The sequence below is a fragment of the Sceloporus occidentalis genome, unplaced genomic scaffold (genome assembly GCF_023333645.1).
Source record: "Sceloporus occidentalis isolate IW3139 unplaced genomic scaffold, rSceOcc1.0.p SCAF_14, whole genome shotgun sequence".
NCBI lineage: Eukaryota > Metazoa > Chordata > Lepidosauria > Squamata > Phrynosomatidae > Sceloporus > Sceloporus occidentalis.
Window position 1 is genome coordinate 12,838,922 of NW_028316994.1, and position 19,774 is coordinate 12,858,695.

A 19,774-nucleotide genomic window follows, 5' to 3' on the forward strand; every position below is an offset into this window, starting at 1 on the left:
ACTTTTGATAATACATTTCTTCATTTAGCAAAACAATAGTTAGTTGCTATTATTATATTCTCTGGCAAGGTTTGGCAAGATGCAAAAATTTTCACCATTATTCTGTTCTTCTCACAGGATTTCTCATGAGAGAGAACTATGGCTATAAAACACTGGACTCTAAAAACAACAGTTCTGTGACACCCCAATGACTTGGGTCCAGTGCACACTGGTGCTTTGCGCGCACGCTGCAGGTGCCATCTTGATGTGTCGCCATTCGCACGCCACGCGATACAATGGCATGGTAGACCTCTGGTGGAATGGATCAGCTGGGCTACAGCTGGCTGAAAATGTATGCTATAATAAATGTTAAGTCTACGGTGTCACAGCACTCTTTGGTCATATGGTGTTAGCCAAAGATTCCTGGAGCTACCCTTTTTGGAAATTGGCTCCTAAAGAACGGCTTGAGGGCTACACTGGATTTCTGACTGACCCCTGAAATGGCCTAAAGCCAAGCGGCTGGTTGAACAGATAGTGGTTTATAAGGGAGTGTCCCAATCTCAAACTGGGGGACAAAAGATAGTGTCGTTTCAGCTCTTACTATCAGGAAGTTCTTCCTAATGTCTAGGTGGAATCTCTTTTCCTGTAGTTTGCATCCATTGCTCCGTGTCCTAACCCTGCCATGCAGGAACTCACAATCAAAGCATCCCCGACAGATGTCCATCCAGTCTCTAGACTTCCAAGGAGGGAGACTCCACTATACCCCAAGGGAGTGTTTTCACTGTCAAACAGCCCTTACTGTCAGGAGGTTCCTCCTAATGTTGAGGTGGAACCTCTTTTCCTGTAATTTGCATCCATTGTTCTGGCTCCTGTTCTCTGGAGCAGCAGAAAACAAGCTTGCTCCATCCTCAATATGACACCCCTTCAAATATTTCAAGAAGGCTATCATATCACCTCTTAACCGTCTGTTCTCCAGGCTAAACACCCCCAGCTGCCCAAGTCTCTCCTCGTAGGGCATGGTTTCCAGACCCTTCACCATTTTGGCTGCCCTCCTCTAGACACGCTCCAGCTTGTAACATCCTTCTTGAATTGTGGTGCCCAGAACTGGACACAGTATTCCAGGTGTTAATCCTTCCCCATTCCTCACTACCCGCCATACATCATGGCACAACAAATCCATGCTGTGTGCTCCATCACTGTCAAGCCCTCCAGACACTCAGTTAATCCCAACACTGATAACTGTTGTTAAAATAAATTTTTATTTTAAAAAAAGTACAAAGAAAGCACTTTAAGGACTGTCTCTCACTGATTCCTTGAGAACAGGAACCTGCGTCAGGCTCCAGCACCGTCCTTCTAAGACGCCCCGAAACACCTCATAGCGGTGGTTGAGGTCTTTGCGACTGTGGATGTGGAACTTGGTCCCCAGGGCACCGTGAGGGGATGGCACCCCATAGAAAACTCGCTCAATCCGTGAGTGCACTAGAGCCATCGCACACATGGCACAGGGTTCCCGCGTCAAGTACATGTCGTAGCCGGTGCAGATGTAGGGGATCCCATTGCCAGAAGAGGAAGAACGATCCGATTGGTGGTCCAGCTCAAGGAAAGTGCAAGCGGGGTAGTCTTTGTAGCAGTATGCCCCACCTCCTTGGCTGTGGGCCACCAAGTCAATGCAGACCATGGTAGCATGGAGCAATGGGTTGAAGCCATCCCGGCAATCGTGCCCAACAGCCAGAACCCTGCTAGAGATTGGGTCAACCACCACAGCACCTACTGGCTTCATGCCCTTCTTTGCCCCCTGTTCTGCTGCCTGGATGGCCAGCTCCATGTGTTTTTGCATGGCGGCCTTCTCCAAAGGAGTGAAGAGGCTCCCACTGACGGCTTGAGTGATGCGCTTGTTCTCATGGAAAGTGACAGGCCAGTGAGAAGCAGCTTCCTCATACTGGGGACGGGTCAATGGCGGGTGAACTGGGACCAAGGCTAAGAAGGGTTCTCCTAAGCCACGCAGGTCCACTTGGCCACTGGAGAAAAGTTCAGAGAGAGACTGCAAGCCATCTTGCTCTTGCCTGGAGCTTGCTAGGCACAAGATGATTTCCAGTGGATGTGGGCTGTTCAGAGAGACACAGGCACGGATGCGCTTCAGGTGAGGGTGGTCCCCCAGTGGATAGACAGCGGAGACCTCCTTCACTAGCCGGCATGCCTCCTTCTTATCCAACACTGGAGCAACATAAACTGGCATTAGTGTAACTCCTTGAGATTCCCTCTCTGAAAGAACTGGCAGCACTTCCCACCCAGAGGGATCATTGGGCTCTGCAGTCTTCCGGCGCTTGCAGTCTGGCTCCATCTGGCTCAACGTATCCCCAACACACACTCTGGGAAAAGAGAATGGCAGATTATCCCAAATGGAGTGGCATAACAAAATGTACAAACTGTTGATGCAACACAAGCCCTGTTGTCTGTCGTCAATTGCCATCAGGTTGGCTTCAGTTTGTGATGAGCCTACGAACAATAAACCTCCATAACACTTTGTCATCAACAGCCTTGCAAGTTCAGGCTTCCTTGACTGAGGGTGTATCTATACTGTAGAAATAATGCAGTTTGACGCCTCTTTTAAGTGCTGTAGTTCCATGTTATGGAATACTGGCATTTGCCGTTTTATAAGGTCTTTAGCCTTCTATGCCAAAGAGGGCTGGTGCCCTACAAAATTACAACCCCCAGGATCCTAAAGGATGCAGGCATGGTAGTTAAAGTGGTGTCAAACTGCGTTATTTCTGCAGTGTAGATGCACCCATAATCTATCCACCTGTAATGAGGTCTTCTGCTTTTCCTGCCTTGGCTCAATGCCAGGGAATCCTGGGAACTGTAGTTTTCAGAGACATTGAGCCTTCTCTGCCACAGAGCTCTGGTGACCACAATAAAATACAATTCCCAGGATTCCCTAGCACTGAGCCGGGGCAGTTAAAGCGGTCTCAAACTGGATTATCTCTGCAGTGTGTGTTGTGGACCAAGGTCTTTAGCCTTCTCTGACAAAGAGGGCTGTTGTTGGCTCATGAAACTACAAATCCCAGGAATCTGTAGGATAGATCCATGGACAGTTAAAGCGGTGTCAAACCGCATTATTTCTAAAGTGTAGATGAACCCAAATCTTAGTCCAACAGCAACCACCTCGCTTGCCCCATTTCCTTCCCACTGAAGTTATTTGCATCTTCTTAAATATATTAATATAATAATAATAAATACAATAATTTGCCCAATATAAGTAGTCTATGGCATTACTTCCCTATATACGTGTGTGCGTGTGTATATCTTACCTAGAAACAGACCTCCAGCATTTTCACCTCCTCTCCCCTGATTGGCTACCGCCGTTCAAACCCAGAAAGCTGATTGGCCATGCGTCCCTTCCTTTTTTCCCGCGATTGGACGAACCCGAACGTTCGAAGGAGGACACAAAGAGCGCGTCCTAGAAAGGCCGCTTTCCCGGTGACCAGCGAGTTGGAGGCTAGAGCGACCGGAAGCGTGTGTGCATTTTTTTAATAACCGCCGCCGGGGAAACGGATGCGGAAGTGAGTTCGTTCCGCAGCTGGGACATGGAGTCCGGGCAGCTGCCGGTGTGGCGCAGCCTGGGGCTGCTGGGGAGTGGCGGCGGTGGCGGGGAAGGGCCCGGGTTGGGCCCCGGCGGCTGCGAGAGGAGGCTGCTGTGGGCCGCGTCCTTGCTCTGCGTCCTGCTGGACCTCCAGCTGCCAGGTAACCATGGTAACCAGGAGGCCGCCGCCTCCCTTTCGCCCTCTCTCTTCGCAGGAGAGGGTTTCTGCCGACCCTGAAGCCTCCGCTGGAGCCACTAGGCTCCTCTCCCTCCTCCTCCTGATTGGTCCTGGCTTTTCCCGTTCTCCCCCGGCCCCCGCCATCCTCTTGCCTAAGCCCCGCCCACTCACGGTGGCGTATATTACCGCCCCGCCCCCTTTTTAGTGACGTCAGGTTCCCCCTCTTGCAGCCTCAGTCTTGTCTCTAGTCCTCAGCTGAGGCTGAGAGAGTGTGACTTAGCCAAGGCCACCCCAAACTACCTTTATAGCCTTTAAAAATGTAAGCCAGTAGCATACGTTATATATACTCTAACCCCAGCATGGAAAAGCTGCCTTTGCGAGGCTACAGCTCTAATAACAGCTGTTTGAATACCATTTATACCCAGCCTGTTCTTGTTGTTGTTCTTGTTCTTGTTGTCATTTTCTCACTTATAATGACTAACGCGAACCTATCATGGGATATTCATGAGTCAACAGTGTGATGCGGCAGCTAAAAAGGTCAATGCAATTTTAGGCTGCATCAATAAAAGTATAGTGTCTAGATCAAGAGAAGTAATAGTGCCACTGTATTCTGCTTTGGTCAGGCCCCACCTGGAATATTGTGTCCAGTTCTGGGCACCACAATTCAAAAAGGACATTGAGAAACTGGAGCGTGTCCAAAGGAGGGCGACAAAAATGGTGAAGGGTCTGGAAACCATGCCCTATGAGGAACGACTTAAGCAGCTGGGGATGTTTAGCCTGGAGAAGAGAAGGTTAAGAGGTGATATGATAGCCCTGTTTAAATATTTGAAGGGATGTCATATTGAGGACGGAGCAGCTTGTTTTCTGCTGCTCCAGAGACTAGGACTCAGAGCAATGTATGCAAGCTCCAGGAAAAGAGATTCCACCTCAACGTTAGGAGGAACTTCCTGACAGTAAGGGCTGTTCCACAGTGGAAGATGCTGCTTTCTCAGAGTGTCATGGAGCCTTCTTCCTTGGAGGTCTTTAAAGAGAGGCTGGATGGCCATCTGTCAGTGGGGATGCTTTGATTGGGAGTTCCTGCATGGCAGAATGGGGTTGGACTGGATAGCCCTTGGCGGTCTCTTCTAAACCAGAAGATAAGAGGAATTCTGTGATCTTTCTTTCAAGAGAACTGCCAATAAATTTCAACTCTTTCTGCATTCTGCTGTGTTTAGCTCTTAATTTTCTTCCTCCATTCAAAAAAGCCCAGTCCACAAAAACCTTCCAAAACAGAGACTGGCAAAGAGATCAAGGCGACATAGATATTCCTCTGACTTCCATTTTATCTTGAAAACAAACCTGTGAGGTAGGCTAGGCTGAAAGATAGTGACTGGCTGATGATCCTCCTCTTGTTATTGTTTGTTATCACTGATTTCAAGTACACTGCCTTTGGTGAGCTGCTTTCCTCCAAGGACCACATGAGACAAGTCATTCTAAAACAGTATCTCTGGGCTATTATACAAACAAAAATCCATCAGTGATGCCTTTATTGGTCAACCGAAATGCACAATATACTTTTTGCAAGCTTTTGAAGCTCCATGGACCTTCTTCATCAGGCAAGAGGTTACAAACCAAATAGGAGTAAAAACAATTGGAGACGTTAGTCAGATGCCTGCATGTTGTTTCAGTCCTTAGTAAAGACGTTGTGATGGGGAGGAAGATATCTTTTGCAGGCAGGTTCCTCCGCCTTCTGGCCATGAGGTAATAGGGAGATTTTCAAAGTCCAGAAAATTTTAAAGTCCATTTACATCTCAACTGGGACCCCTCTTTTGCAATCCAATATGTCTCCATCCTAGCGAGGTCACAGGCCTCTGGGCTATTATGATTAGATATGTTAGGGATGGAACATCAGATTTGCAGGTGTAATAGGCATATTATCACTGAGATATGACCCTCTGTTAAGACCTTCTTCTCCTTGTTAAAGGTTTGCTGGCTGCTGGACAAACTGAGATTGAAAACCATCTGGAAATGGGGCGGAAGCTGTTGGCAGCCGGGCAGTTGGCTGAAGCACTGTCTCACTATCACTCCGCAGTGGGTGAGTAACCTGGCCTGTCCAGTCGCAGCCTTTGAGCCAAGAATGGAACCATCTCGTGTCAGATTTTGCGCTTGCTGATACTGCCATGGCCATCTTGACAGTTCACATAGCCACCAGAACTTTCTCATGATCTTGGTAAAAGGCCATTGAAAGAAAGTTTCTAGTTCTTAACCTGTGGGTCGCGAGCCCTTTGGCGGTCAAAGGGCCCTTGCACAGGGGTCACCTAAGGCCATCAGAAAACACATATTTCTGATGGTCTTAGGAACCGAGATGAAAATAATTTTATGGTTGGGGTCACCACAACATGAGGAACTGTATTCAAGGGTTGTGGCATTAGGAAGGTTGAGAACCACTGTTCTGGATCCATTCAGTGATGTGTGTTTTCAGGAAAAAGTAGTTCTGTCAATAATGCTCTTTGCCTTATCACATTTGGTTTAAATGTTCAAACCCATTCAATTTAAAACAAAAAGCAAAAATATAAAGTGGCCCTTTGGATCAGGGTTTCTCACCCAGTGCTTCCCGAGAACCTTGAGGTTTTTCAAGAAGACATTGGTCTTCTGCAAGAAGTCATGACTGAAACAAAATAAATATTGTTAAGGTGCTTGTGTAATAACGTTTATGCTGGGCTTCCCTGAGAGCTGAAAATTATTTCAAGGGTTCCTTCAGAATAAAAAAGGTTGAGAAACTAGATGCTTTCTGCTTTAGCTTCCATGAACTCTAGCCAAAGGTAATACTTGGGACCAAAACCATGAAGGGAGCCAAATGTTACCTACTCCTGAATCATTAAATGCAGTTAATTAGCTAAGAAGCTAATTTCCAAATTGTTTCTTTATGATTGATCTTTTTATCCTGCATGTCTGTGAGGGGTTTGTTCCTCTCCCTCTCGCCCTTGAGTGAGAGAGAAGGTCCCACTTTCCAATAACTTGCCACAGCCATCACTACCCTCTTTCTGGAACCCCAATAATCGCTAACTGGGCTGTCTGCCTCTGAGTAGCGTCCTTTCTAGGTCTACAGTGGCCTAGGAAAGGCCTCAAAACATGGTGAAAATGCCCCCTATGTGCCCTACAGTGCATGTGTGTATTTGTGTGCCTTCAGACTTATGGTGAATCCACACATTTCATAGAGGAGGCAATAAAGACACGCATGTGCATGCACGCGCACACACACACACACACACACACACATATATATATATCAGCAAGTGTAGTGGGGAGATGCTGTTTTCCAGGATCTCTCAGAGGAGGTGAGTGGAGCCCCCAAGCCATCCAGTTGCCCACCTCTGTTTTATAGGGAGGGTTTTATTCTAAGTAGGTAGCTAGATTACATTTCAGAGGCATTATATGTACATGAAGGGCACCCTTTCTTCAGGCACAACATAAGAACTTTAAAAAGTACAGAACAGTTTTAGGTCACATTCAGCCCCAGTTTAAAAAAACACAAACTCCCTAACACGATGGTGCTACACAAGTCCCTATACTACTCTAGTAAAGTTGACAATCTAGTTCTCAAATGCCCTTCTGAGAATTGTGTGTCAGGATTTTTGTCAAGCCTCAAGCAATTTCCCCAAGGCTACAGCACTTCCTGACAGTAACCTCGAGATTGGATTTCTGCAACGCACTCTACATGGGGCAACCCTTATACCAAACCCGGAAGCTACAAATGGTACAGAATATGGCAGCCAGGCTGGTCACTGGAACTTCCAGGGCCAGCCATATTACACCGGTGCTTAAAGATCTGCATTGGCTGCCTATTCGCTTCCGGGCACAATATAAGGTGTTGGTGATGACCTATAAAGCCCTAAATGGCTTGGGCGCAGGATACCTGAAGGACCGCCTCTCCCCGTACATTCCGTCCCGCACCCTCAGAATATCTGGGCAGCAACTACTTAAGGTGCTAGGGGCTAGGTTGACCTCCACCGCGAGGAAGACATTTTCCATCGCCGCCCCGGCCCTTTGGAACACGCTGCCCACAGAGCTCCGCTCGGCCACCTCCCTGGCCCAATTTAGAAAGGACCTAAAAACCTTTCTATTTCAGCTTGCATTCCCCGATTAAAGTCCAGTGGGCCTCCCTTCCTCTTCTGTGGCAAAGAGGACTGGCTAACGGGGGTTTTATTCTGTTTGTGTGTAATTGTTTTTAACCCTGATGTATATGTTGTTTGATATTTTGCTGTCAACCGCCCTGATCTATGGAAGGGCGGTATAAAAATAAAAATTTTATTATTATTATTTATTACAGACCTACCCCTCCGTCACTCCAAACAGCGACCTCCTGCCTTGGAAGAAAGTGGAGGGAGGAGCAGAATCTTGCAGTACCTTTAAAAGTAACTGATCTATTTTATTGTGAATTTCCTTGGATTTCAATCCACATTTGAAGAAGTGGATTAAAATCCGCAAAAGCTCATGGTAAAATAAATCAGTTGGCCTGTCATACTATAATAAGGAAAATGAGAGAGATTATCTCTTTGAATATACCTGCTCCAATTTGCTTTATATAATTTCTCTCCTGGAAGTTTTTACACTTGAACAGAGTGTCCCATTGAATGAGGATTGACATCCTCTAGCAATGCTACATAATGGTACCCTTAAAAAAACTACTCAGAAATCATAGTTTTTTATGGGGGTTTGGACTATGTGGCCATGTTCTAGAACAGTTTGGCCACATAGCCCGAAGACCCCATAAAAAACTATGGATGCTGGCCATGAAAGCCTTCAACTCCATACTCAGAAATCCTCTGGCTACCTCAAGAGTAAGCCAAGACCCATATAGCTGTGTTACTCTTAGTGACCAGGATGCCATTGCCAAAGCATCTCCCAATAATCTTGGGACAGTGTGTGAATCAATCAATCAATCTTTATTGCTTTTGTCAATGACCATTGCAAAAACCAAAATAATAAAACAATACACATAAAATTTCATTAGAGCCATTATACGATGAATTGTACATAGTGTGTGTAGTTCTGTCCTCTTCGTTTGTCTCCACAACAGCCCTGAAAAGGAAGCCAGATTGAGAGGTAGTGGCTGAGCCAAGATCACTTTGTGGCCTCTAAGTGGGAGCAGAAATTAAAAGATAGGTCTCTGCTGTGGTAAACTCTGCTCTGCTTTGGAAGATCTGTGGTTGTTAAAGTTCAAGGTAGACTTGCAAATGAAATATCTCTTCAAGGAAACTTTTGCAAACTGGGAGAGAGCTGGTCTTTCTTCAGTGCTGCCAATGTGTCACTCATGCAACCAAATGGCATATGTAGGACTTCAGTAATGTGCAGGACTACAAATTAGTAAAGCTTTCTTTGTGTTTATCACTTCACACAAAGGTTTATTACTTGGTTACTGTGGGAAGAGATGTGTGATACATTTCTGAAACAGAAAGAAATGCCCATCTTTTGTTTTGTGTTCCCAGAAAGCGATCCCAAAAACTACCTTACCTACTACAAACGTGCAACCATCTATTTGGCCATGGGCAAGTTCAAATCAGCACTGCCAGACCTCTCAAAGGCTATTGAGCTCAAGCCGGATTTCCTGGTCGTAAGTCTTACCTTTCCCTTGCCTGTCTTCTTAAAGGAAAGGAACGAAGGGCAGAGGATTATTCTGGGTCAAAAGTGCTGGATTGCTATTCAAAAGACCAGGGTTGACACTTGTTGTGTTAGTCAGAGAGTCATTCTAAACAACATGACATGTTGTACAACAACTGGTAAAAATCGTTCTAGATCATTAATGAATAAATTGTTATTTTTATATTTATATTTTTTAATGAATTTACTCTTGCATTTTAGCCCTCAAATGACTTTCGACTGCCTTATGTCTGATTGAAGCCATACAAAACACTTATTTTAAAAATGCCCAAGAGCCCTTGTTTTTCTGTCACAGTGTCTTTCTTTCTCTTTCTGCAGCTTCAGGACAAGTAGAAATGGTTAAATGATTCTTTCTTGAGAAAAGGAAGGTCCCTGAAGTGGCACGTTTTTTGTCACCAATACCAGGAATCAGGCTAGTTGTTCCCGTGGATAAATAAATGAATTTGTTGGGCATATTTGTTAGGCTTCCTATTTTGCTGTATAACAGGGCTAAAGAACCTGTGTTCCTCCTGATGTTGATGAATTCAAATTCCCATGAGCTCTTGCTCAAACACACATATTTGACTACTTTTGTTTGTGCACAGAAGCAACCCAACAAATCTATTTCCTTTTTCTAAACAAGAAATGATTCCACTTGCTCTGTGCTGTTCCTCTTCAATGCCCTTGCTTTTTACTAAAAGAATTGGTCATTTTCTGTTTCTCAGGCCAGACTGCAGCGAGGCAACATCCTCTTAAAACAAGGAAGCACACAGCAGGCCAAGGAGGACTTTGAAGCTGTGGTAAGCAACAGGCCCACACCTAGAAATTGTGGGATTTGGTACATGTGAATTCCTCACAGTGGAGATTGGCATGGTCCCTGTGAAAGATTCTTTTGGGCTTCTTCGGGAATCCATCTCTGGTTCCATCAGCAAACCCATCTGCTTTATTTGTGACCATTTCCAATAGTAGTCTCCATGCATATATAAATGTGGTCAGAAAAGATGTCTCCCTCTTGTGACCAGAAATTAGTGAATCAAACTAATAGGAAAATGTAATGAATTAAAACAAGAAGTCATGGAGGGGAGATCTGCCTAGTTAGACAGAAACAGGTCTTCTGAAAATGACCTGTCACATCTCATATATTCTAACAGTCATTTCTCCTTGGTATGTTGGCCCTGATCTTTTATCCCTTCACTACCTACCTGGCTATAACCCAAGCTGTTGCAGTTTAGCATTTGTCTGTGTCATAGACAGCAACCTAATCCAAAGGAAATTTCCATCTTTATTCTTTCAACTATTTCATCAGCTCAGGAGCAATCCAGATAACACAGAGGCCAAAAGCCAGCTCAAACAGGTCACCGAACTAGAGTTTTCCATGCAAGAAGCTCGGACAGTCTTTCAGAAGAAAAACTACCTGGGAGCAATCAGTTTTCTGGATCAAGTAATCGAGGTACCTTGTCCTTAATTCATCCTATACTTGCATGGAAAGAGCATTGCATTAGGGCTCGGAGCACCTGGCTTTAAATTCTCATTAATAAGCAGGGACTGGTTGTGTGGGCTCTTGGGATTGGTTGCCATCTTACTGCAAGGCACATTTTGTGTCCTGCTGTTCCTTTTCACATTTCTGTAGGATGAAATAACCAAGTTGTGCCAGGTTCACTCAAGAAAAACTAGGGCAGAAGGATGCTTGCTTTATAAGAGGCAATTAGGTCTGATCACGTTGGACTGTATTAAGAGGAACTCATGTTCCCTCCCTAAAATGGCTATGGAGGAAAGATGACTTTGTGAACAAAATTAGGAACCTATGATTTGACACATTTCTTTTCTGAGAGTGAGAGCCTGAACTATTGATAGTGTGATTTGCCTGTTGATGGCATGGTTTGCCTGGCTTAAGTAATGTTCAGAATAGCTGACAGGAACTGTTGACCAAATTTCTCAAGTAACATCCATGTTTCATTACTTTGTCAGATTTCCCCATGGGACCCAGAAGCAAAAGAGCTGCGTTCTGAATGCTATCTGTACCTTGGCAACTACAACAAGGCCATCATGGACCTAAAACCCACCACCAGACTACGTAACGATAACAGGGCAGCTTTCCTGAAGCTCAGCAAGCTCTATTACTACTTGGGGGAGCATGAGAAGGCCCTAATGTGAGTGCTAGGCATCTTTGTGTGTCAACATAAGGGTGTGCATGTACTGGTTATTTTATTTTTTGCAGACACAACTCTGGTGTTATCACATGAAGTTATTATGTTCTTTAGAGGGAGGGGTTGGTTGGGAGGAATACTGCACAGACATTCAGTTTTGTGTTGCTGTTGTGTGCCTTCAAGTCATTTCCGACTTATGGCAACCCTAAGGTGAACCTTAATGATTGAATAACCATCTACTTGAAAACTTTCATGAATTCCAAAGTGTTATGAAAAGAAAGGGTTTAAAACTGCAATAAATAAGGCAACATCCTACTTTAGAGGTGGTGGAGTGGAATATTCCTAACTCAGTCAGGAATCTCAAGATGCCTTTAGGTGTGTTGCTCTCTCTTTGAGCATCTACTCATACCCTTCCCAATGGATGCCTGTGAAGGGTATCTTGTTTAAAGTCCCTCTTTCTATAGCTAAACCCAGATTCTTTTCTCCCCAGCCAAGTACGGGAGTGTCTGAAGTTGGACCAGGATGACAAGGAATGCTTCTCCCACTACAAGCGAGTGAAGACGCTTGCCAAGCAGCTGGAATCAGCTGAGGAACACATCAAAGGACAAAGGTGAGGGTTCTCTCTCTGTGCACCCTTTCTACCTTCCTTGGTTTCATATTTGCAAGAGTACCAGGGTTGAGTTTCCAGCTTATGTGGCAAATAAAATCAAATATCCTCTGCAGAAAAACACTGTGTGCTGAGGTTGTTCCAAAGGTAAATGGAGAGAAACTGACTTCTATAGCATTTAAGAACTTACAGTTGAGCCACCTTGCATGCATATATGCTTTTCATATTATATGCTTATAATATTATATTATGTTTGTTATATGCTATAGCAGGCTATATGTTGACCTCTTTTTTTTTCTTTTTCTTTTTCTTTTTCTTTTTCTTTGCTCCAAATGGGGAGACCACTGAGAATTGGAAGTTTCACACACACACAAACATTAACATCTATTTTCTAGCTCTTTACTAACTAAAATGCATTAATCCAGATGTTCAGGTATTCCAGAGGTTTAAATGATATGTTTTCAAATGCAATAAATGGATTCCAAGTTGAAGCAAATCAGCTTGTCTCCATTTATTTGTCCTTTTGATTCTCTTATCTGATATGGTAGCTTTTCCACAAGAGTGATGGCTCGTACTCCTTTTTTCATCCAGGAATAAAAAGAAATCTCAGGTGTGAGTTTGCAGTGCTTAACAAGGCTTTGGCATGCTACACTTTCAAGTATTTATCTGTGGCACATTTGGGCACAAAAATATAAGCTTAGATAATTGGTGTAAGAGCTGCCTTACTGACGTCAGCCGCAGGGATCCAGTTGGCCAGCCTACTTCCCACCAGCTGCAAGCAGAACAAGAAAGAAACACCCCTTCCCTGTCTTGTAATGTGGCCATAAGATTACCTAGCTCTGTTCCTTTCCAAATAATTTTTTTCTGTGTCTGGCAATAGGTATGATGATGCCATTGAGAAATATAAAGCAGCCATGAAAACAGAGCCCGCTGTAGCAATCTATACCACTAAGGCCAAAGGACGCATCTGCCACTGTTTATCCAAGGTGAGGCAGAGCCATTTCACTTTGCAGTTTCACTTTGCAAGAAATGAATTAAACAATTGTATCTGGCAAGTGAAATCTTCTCTGTAGTGGTTTTTAAAATGAACAAAAGAAATTGTCATGCTTAGTTTAAATGGTCATATGTGTAGCACTGAAATTTGATACTATTTTGAGTAAGGGTTGAGAACCCCTGGGTTTGAAATGCCGTATCTGACACAGAAGAATATGAGCTTCCTTTCTGCCTCTGCCATCACTTCCTTACTATTCATCCTTGGTCTTGTTACTCAGCCTCTTGGGGCTTTTGCTTCTTGCTTGTGGAAATAGGGCTTTCTGGCTTTATGTCTAAGAGAACCTTTGAAACATTATCATTCTCACACAAAGGAAGGAAGTCTTTTCTGTCTAAAGTCTTCTCAAAAGACTAGAATGAGAACCAATGGATTTAATTTACAAGAAAAGAGATTCCACCTAAACATTAGGAAGGGCCTTTTTACTGTAAGAACTGTTTGATGGTGGAATAGACTGCCTTGGAGGGTGGTGTACTCTTCTTCTGAGTTTTTTAAACAGAGGTTGAATAGCCATCTTTCAGAGTGCTTTAGTTGTGTGTTCTTGCATGGCAGGAGATTGGACTAAATTGCTTTTGAGGTCCCTTCCAACTCTGATTTTATGACCTGTGATGCCCCCCTCCCCTACGGCAGGGGTGCATGTCTAGCAAGGGGCTAGGGAGCTGCATTGCCCTCCCCCAGGAGATCTTGAGAGTCACACACCACCAAACTCACACATGGGGGGGAATCAAATTTTTATTTTGCACCTCATTGCCTTCCACTGCCATCTAGAGGTCACAGGAGGCAATTCACCTTGGTTTTGGTCATCTCTGGGCTGTTGTAGGCCCAAGAGAGGTGTTTCCCCCCAGACCCAAGTGACTTGGAAGTCAACTCCATTGGCAGCATGACAGAGCTCAGTACCAGCTTTCCCACCTGCGAGTGACCTCAGTCCTCTAGACTGGGGTTCTCATTCCCATCCTCTAGTGACTAAGAAGTCTAATCTGACTCGATGTGATAGATATAATGGTACAGGACGAAGAAGGGGACACCAATGCAGTTTTTCTTCATCTTTTCCAACTGCAGAGCAAACGGCATCATGAAGCCATAGACATCTGTACAGAAGCTCATCAGCTTGACCCCAGGAATGTGTTCATCCTGCGTGACAGAGCCGAAGCCTACATCCTGAATGAGGAGTTTGAGAAAGGTAAGAGGATCAGTAATGGTTGGGGAGGGGACGTCTCTTAAGAAGATTGGAGCCTTGCAGGATCACATCAACAATCTGTCCAGCCCAGTGTTCTGTTTCTAGAAGTGGCTAGCTGGATACTCCCTTTAAGCTTTTAAGAAGGACACAGAGGCTTGCTGGTTAGTCCCGGCTAGACTACACCCGTTGAATCTGTTGTTGAATGGTGAGTCAGCATACAAGTAAAGCCCACTGATTTAATGAGATTATTCGAGTTGATACCAACAGGATTCAACCCATTCTTTGCTGATGTCCACTTGCCAAGCATGGGGCAGTCAGTGAAACACTGTCTCTGAACACAGAGGTTCTCTCTTTGTTTTGCACAGAATAGTCAACTTTCTGAGCCCAATAACTTTTATGTGGCATTTTCCCAGCCCAACCATTTCTTATCATTGTGGAACCTCGACTTTCATATAAGTGTAAACTCAAGGTAATTGCCTGAATGCTGTCAGTTTTGTTAGGATTCACTGTGAACATAAGCAAACTAGAACTTGGCTGTTTCTTCAAAGAAAAAACAAGAACTGGGATTTTCTGGATTCCCTGACACTAGGTAGTTCTGCCATACTCAGCACAGGAACAGGAACCTTATCCCTGGGGATATGGCAACTTGGGGAGAAAATAAACATGAAATAAACTGCTTTGTATATTCTTTTCTTGATGGAAGCCAACTTTGCCTTATTTGTAGCTATTGAAGACTATCACGAAGCCAAAGGGATTGATGATGAGAATGAGGAATTGAAAGAAGGGCTGGAGAGGGCACAGAAGCTTCTGAAGCAGTCTAAGAAGCGAGACTATTACAAAATCCTTGGCGTTCAAAGGTATTTTGTGTGACCTATATTGCTTTCAGAGCCCTAAATGAAAAAGGAGGCCGAGACCCAAGGCATCCTAGACTCTCTTGCATTATTGTTACAGTCATAGAGGAGGTTTGATGAGTTTGCATCTAGAAAGTTGAGCTCCTAGTTTAAAGATGAGAAATCTTTAGCCTTCCAGGTGTGTGGATTTTCATTTCCAGCAACACCAGCCATCATGATGATCTGTGTACTGGGATTCTGGAGTTCTAGTCCAAAGTATCTGGAAGACTGAAGAGATCAGTTTTCCTTTGTTTCTCCTGCCCTTTTGGAATTGACACAGTAACTGTGTCTGAGCTGCGCTTCAAGATTGAAATCCAGCAGTAGGATTTCCCTAAGTTGCAACAACTATTCAGAGAGTCTGCTTTAGTTGGGCCTAGCAGTTGAATGGATGTCTTAAGAGCTGTACAAAATGTTTGTTGTTGTGCTTTTCCTTGAAAACAAAAACTGATAACAAATCATGTTTATGTTTACCCACCACCCCAGAAATGCAAATAAGCAGGAAATCATCAAAGCCTACCGAAAGCTGGCTCAGCAATGGCACCCTGACAATTTCCAGTCAGAAGATGAGAAAAAGAGAGCTGAGAAGAAATTTATAGACATTGCAGCTGCTAAAGAAGTCCTAACAGATCTAGGTAAAGTCTATCCAGAGGAGTCCTGCTCTGATTTAACTGATATTTTGCTTTCTTTCACCTGAATAAGACATGCAAGTGTCAGGAGTTACATCATGTATCTTGCCTGCCATCAACTTTAGTACAAAAACTTAAGCATGGGGTTGGGTACTTCAGGTACCTAATAGGATATACATTGAGGCAGTGGTGGCGAACCTATGACATGTGTGCCAGAGGTGGCATTCAGAGCCCTCTCTTTGGGCACACACAGAGTTCACTAGAGTTTGTCACTAGAAAGCCAGAAGGACACAGCACTTTGCGATAAATAAGTAGGTTTTGGGTTGTAGTTTGGGCACTCGGTCACTGAAAGGTTCGCCATCACTGCAATCATTGCAAGGAAGTGGTTATCTCATCTACAGGTGCTATGGTAACACTGTAAAGGAGGCAGACTTGGCTCAGGTTTGCACAACGCCATTCCTGTGGGAAGAGCCTGGCACAAAGAACAAAGAGGGGCAGTATGGACATTGAGCAGAAGTTTCTTTGTTGTTTATAACAAACAGGAAAACAGCCCACCATTAATTTGAAATTATGTGTGGTTTAGTTAGGCATTGTTAACACTTGATATTTAGTTCTGATAATGAACATCTCTGGCATGGACCTAAAGTTACTGAATACTGTAAAGATTTGCTGAATTTTAACTACTGAAGCCTGATTGGACAGCAAGGTTGCATATTCAGCATACGTTCTTGGTTGCATATTGGTGGTTTTGGTCGCCACTCCATTCTGATATTGTCATACCATTTCAGAAGGATTATGAAAGGAAGCTTAGTATCTCAGTGATGCATATTCTAGTCTATTCTAATTTTATTTCTGGTTGTCCATACACTGAATCCCTGAATACAAGCAAAATGCATCAATAGAACTACTAAAAGAGAAATGAGTTTAGTGTTGGGCAAGTTCCATGAGTAACTGATCCTAATTCCTTTAACCCAGTGATTCTCAGTGGAGCAGGACCCTCCCAGGGGGCATGTGAATTGGGGGCCCTGGCCCTACTCTTCCCAAACTTCCCACAGTTGGAGCAGGGCGACTGTATTTTTATTCATATATTATGTTGAATGGGAAGGATGACATCTGCATGACATATAAAGGAAGAGTCCCAAGAGTAAAAAAGTTTGAGTGCTGCTACTTTAACCAGATAATATTTCCATCTTCCTCTTCCCCAGTAGAGATCGGAAAGCCAGGAGGATTCTTTTTTGTTGCTGTTGTTTTTAACATTTTATAGCTGAGGCCTTTTTTGCCTAGAAAAATTGTAGAAAATGATTTATGGGATATTTTCTTTTAGAATAGATGAATAAACTATTTAACACACATGATTCATATTCTCCCTGTATTATTTCTGAAAAAACTATGTAACAGGTAAACATTTGTGTAAGACCGTGTGCTATCTCATATCTTTATAGTTTCTGGTGTTGATTACCTTTTCTCACTTCTTGTAATGGTGATGAGCCTGTTTGGCATTGGGAAGGACTAGAGAACACAAAATAGTCTTCTTTATTTTACTTATGTAGGTAGTTTGTTCTGCTGTTTATTGGATGTTGTTGTTGTAGTTCTTTTGTCTCCTCATAAATTGACAAAAGAAAAATGGTTTCTTACAGTTCAGATCCTTGTAGACTCATTGGCAGCAAAAATATTTTTAAAAATGAATTGAATTTAATTATTTATTGAATGAACTACAGCTTTTATATATCAACCATGATCATTTTATGCCAAGCCAAATTACACATAATGTATTTCATGTTCCTAAAGTAACCGAGAAACTTTCAGTTGGTAAAAGATGTTAATGTTGTTCTCCCCTCCCCCCCAATTTCCAATCCCCCCCCCCAAAAAAAAAAATGAAATGAGGGAGACGGTTTGTTTTCATAGCTTCATGTTCTGGAAATTTTGCTTGCTGAAATCTCCTTTTTTTCCCTTGCTTCTAGAAATGAGACAGAAGTTTGACTCCGGTGAAGATCCACTAGACCCAGAGAGCCAGCAAGGTGGGGGAGGACATCAGTGGCCCTTCGAATTCAACCCCTTTGGCTCAGGGAACTTCCATTTTAAATTTCACTTCAACTAACTTTGGCCAAGCCCAGAACAAGCAGGCAAAAACTGTGGCTAATGAACAGACAGTCTGACTTCTGGGCAGCATTTAGCTAACCAAGAGACTCCAGGGGAATATCCATCCCCAACTGGAAACAACTGCTACACAACAGGGAAGAGGAGGATAAGAAGGGATTTCCCCTGCTGTGTTCAAACATCCCTCCTCATCTGTCCAAATGTCTCATTGCTGAATAAACCAGGTCCTGAAGAAAGACAGTGACATCTTGTCTTGAACTATGGGTGAAGCTTTGAGGAGCTTTGAGGTGGGACATACTTTGCATGCAGAGCTGGAAATCTCTCAGAAAACCTGCCTTTCACAGTGGCCCTCAAACCAGTTAGGCTGAGTTTCATTGGCCTTGTGTGGCCAACCTTCAGCAGGTCATGAGTTGGTGCAGGGAAACCAACCTTCTCCAAGTCATCTCTTAATCCAAGACTCTTCACCTTGTAACCATCAACCAAGTAGCTCATCTTCAGCCCCAGAGGGGCAAATGTTCCTTTCTTTACTTACCAAAAAAAAGTATGCCATTTTTCTTCCGTTGAAGTTCACCTACCCAAAAAGCTCTGGGCTGAAAGTGCCGAAGTAATCCATATCGTGTGGTGATCTCTAGATCTGATGGCAGGGGGAGAAACCTGAGCTGCCTCTGCAGATATCTTCCTCTGTTGCAACATCCCTGGTTTGATTCTTTTTTTAAGTTGGGAAGGTGGATTTGATATGGCTATTAATCTTGTGAAACCCCCTTATTGGACTGTGATGTTTGAGAAGGGAAAGTTTGGAGGTGCTGTCTTGGATTTGTGGCTGTCAGATAACCCTATCCAGTTGGTAACATTTTTCTTTTTTATAGCAAGATGTATTCTGGTATTGAACATTGACTGTTCTTTTCTCTAAACATGAGGGGGAATTATATTGCTAAAGAACCCAGTTTAAGGAGACATGAGCTTCTTTCCCTTATCTTTATAAAATTCTCTTCTAGGCCTGATTTTGAGTGTTTTCATGGGTGACTAGCCAGGCTGATTCTCTCCAACTCAGTCAGGATACTGGCCTCCCCAATTTCCAATGTTACACAAATAATTTTTAAAAAACAAAAAACCCTCTTTCTCTTCCCCCCCTCCTCTAAGCACAGTATCTTTATAAAACATGTTCGGCAACTGTCACTATCCTATGGCTGAGAGGAGTAACTTAAAAGGAGGGGTGCTTAACTTTCACTTTTACCACAAGTGTCAAGATTAAACGTTTGTATTGCAAAGCTGCCAACTGTCTTTCCTTCACATTATTGTGTGGGTAAGAAAGAAAGTGTACGTCAGACTAAAAGTGCTTATTACCCAATCTGCAAGTCCTTCCCCAAGTTAGAGAAAATGAATCCTGCTGCAGTTTAAGTCAAATCAAGGGATAAGCACTCAGAAAGGTCTGAATTTACGGCTAGCCTGCCTGCCTGTAAACAGAAGGACCTCTGATGAGCTTTAACCAATAAATAGATTCTGCTTCTCCAGCCCTCTGTATGCAAATAGGCATAAGAAAGGTGGTTGCAGTCCTCTGCACTGGCCTGGGAGTATGTTCCCTTGACCTCAAGGGGTCTTGCCTCTTGAGTAAACATATTGTATGTTACTTACATATTGTACTATATAAGTAAAGAAATCAAGAGTATGCTTCTCTCTTGTTTGCAGTGTGCTGGGATAATATGGGGCCTTATTCCACATAAAAACCCAAAATTAAGAATTTTGGACCCCCCTGAAGAAATTTGCCTTCAGTCCCAAAATTTTGACTGTTACAGGTAGTGAGACATTAAAAGCAGTACACACCTAGA

The 19,774-nt window shown here is 43.6% G+C and overlaps 2 protein-coding genes across 2 annotated transcripts; one reads left to right on the plus strand and one right to left on the minus strand.

Moving 5' to 3' along the window:
- Window positions 1-1,267: 1,267 nt before the first annotated feature.
- Window positions 1,268-3,561, minus strand: ADAT3 (adenosine deaminase tRNA specific 3). The gene is made up of 2 exons (XM_089479668.1): window positions 3,288-3,561; window positions 1,268-2,348 (listed from the first exon to the last, which is right to left on the minus strand). The coding sequence occupies exon 2, from the start codon at window positions 2,318-2,320 to the stop codon at window positions 1,268-1,270; it is 1,053 nt and encodes a 350-aa protein (XP_089335794.1). The 5' UTR covers window positions 2,321-2,348; window positions 3,288-3,561.
- On the plus strand, window positions 3,509-19,219 carry LOC149304050 (dnaJ homolog subfamily C member 3-like). Its single transcript, XM_089481191.1, has 12 exons — window positions 3,509-3,720; window positions 5,701-5,811; window positions 9,206-9,330; window positions 10,082-10,156; window positions 10,663-10,806; window positions 11,325-11,506; window positions 11,994-12,113; window positions 12,991-13,096; window positions 14,218-14,338; window positions 15,060-15,192; window positions 15,709-15,857; window positions 17,813-19,219. Exons 1-12 carry the CDS (start codon window positions 3,564-3,566, stop codon window positions 17,947-17,949), a joined length of 1,560 nt encoding a protein of 519 aa, XP_089337317.1. The 5' UTR covers window positions 3,509-3,563; the 3' UTR covers window positions 17,950-19,219.
- The last annotated feature ends 555 nt before the right edge of the window (window positions 19,220-19,774 follow it).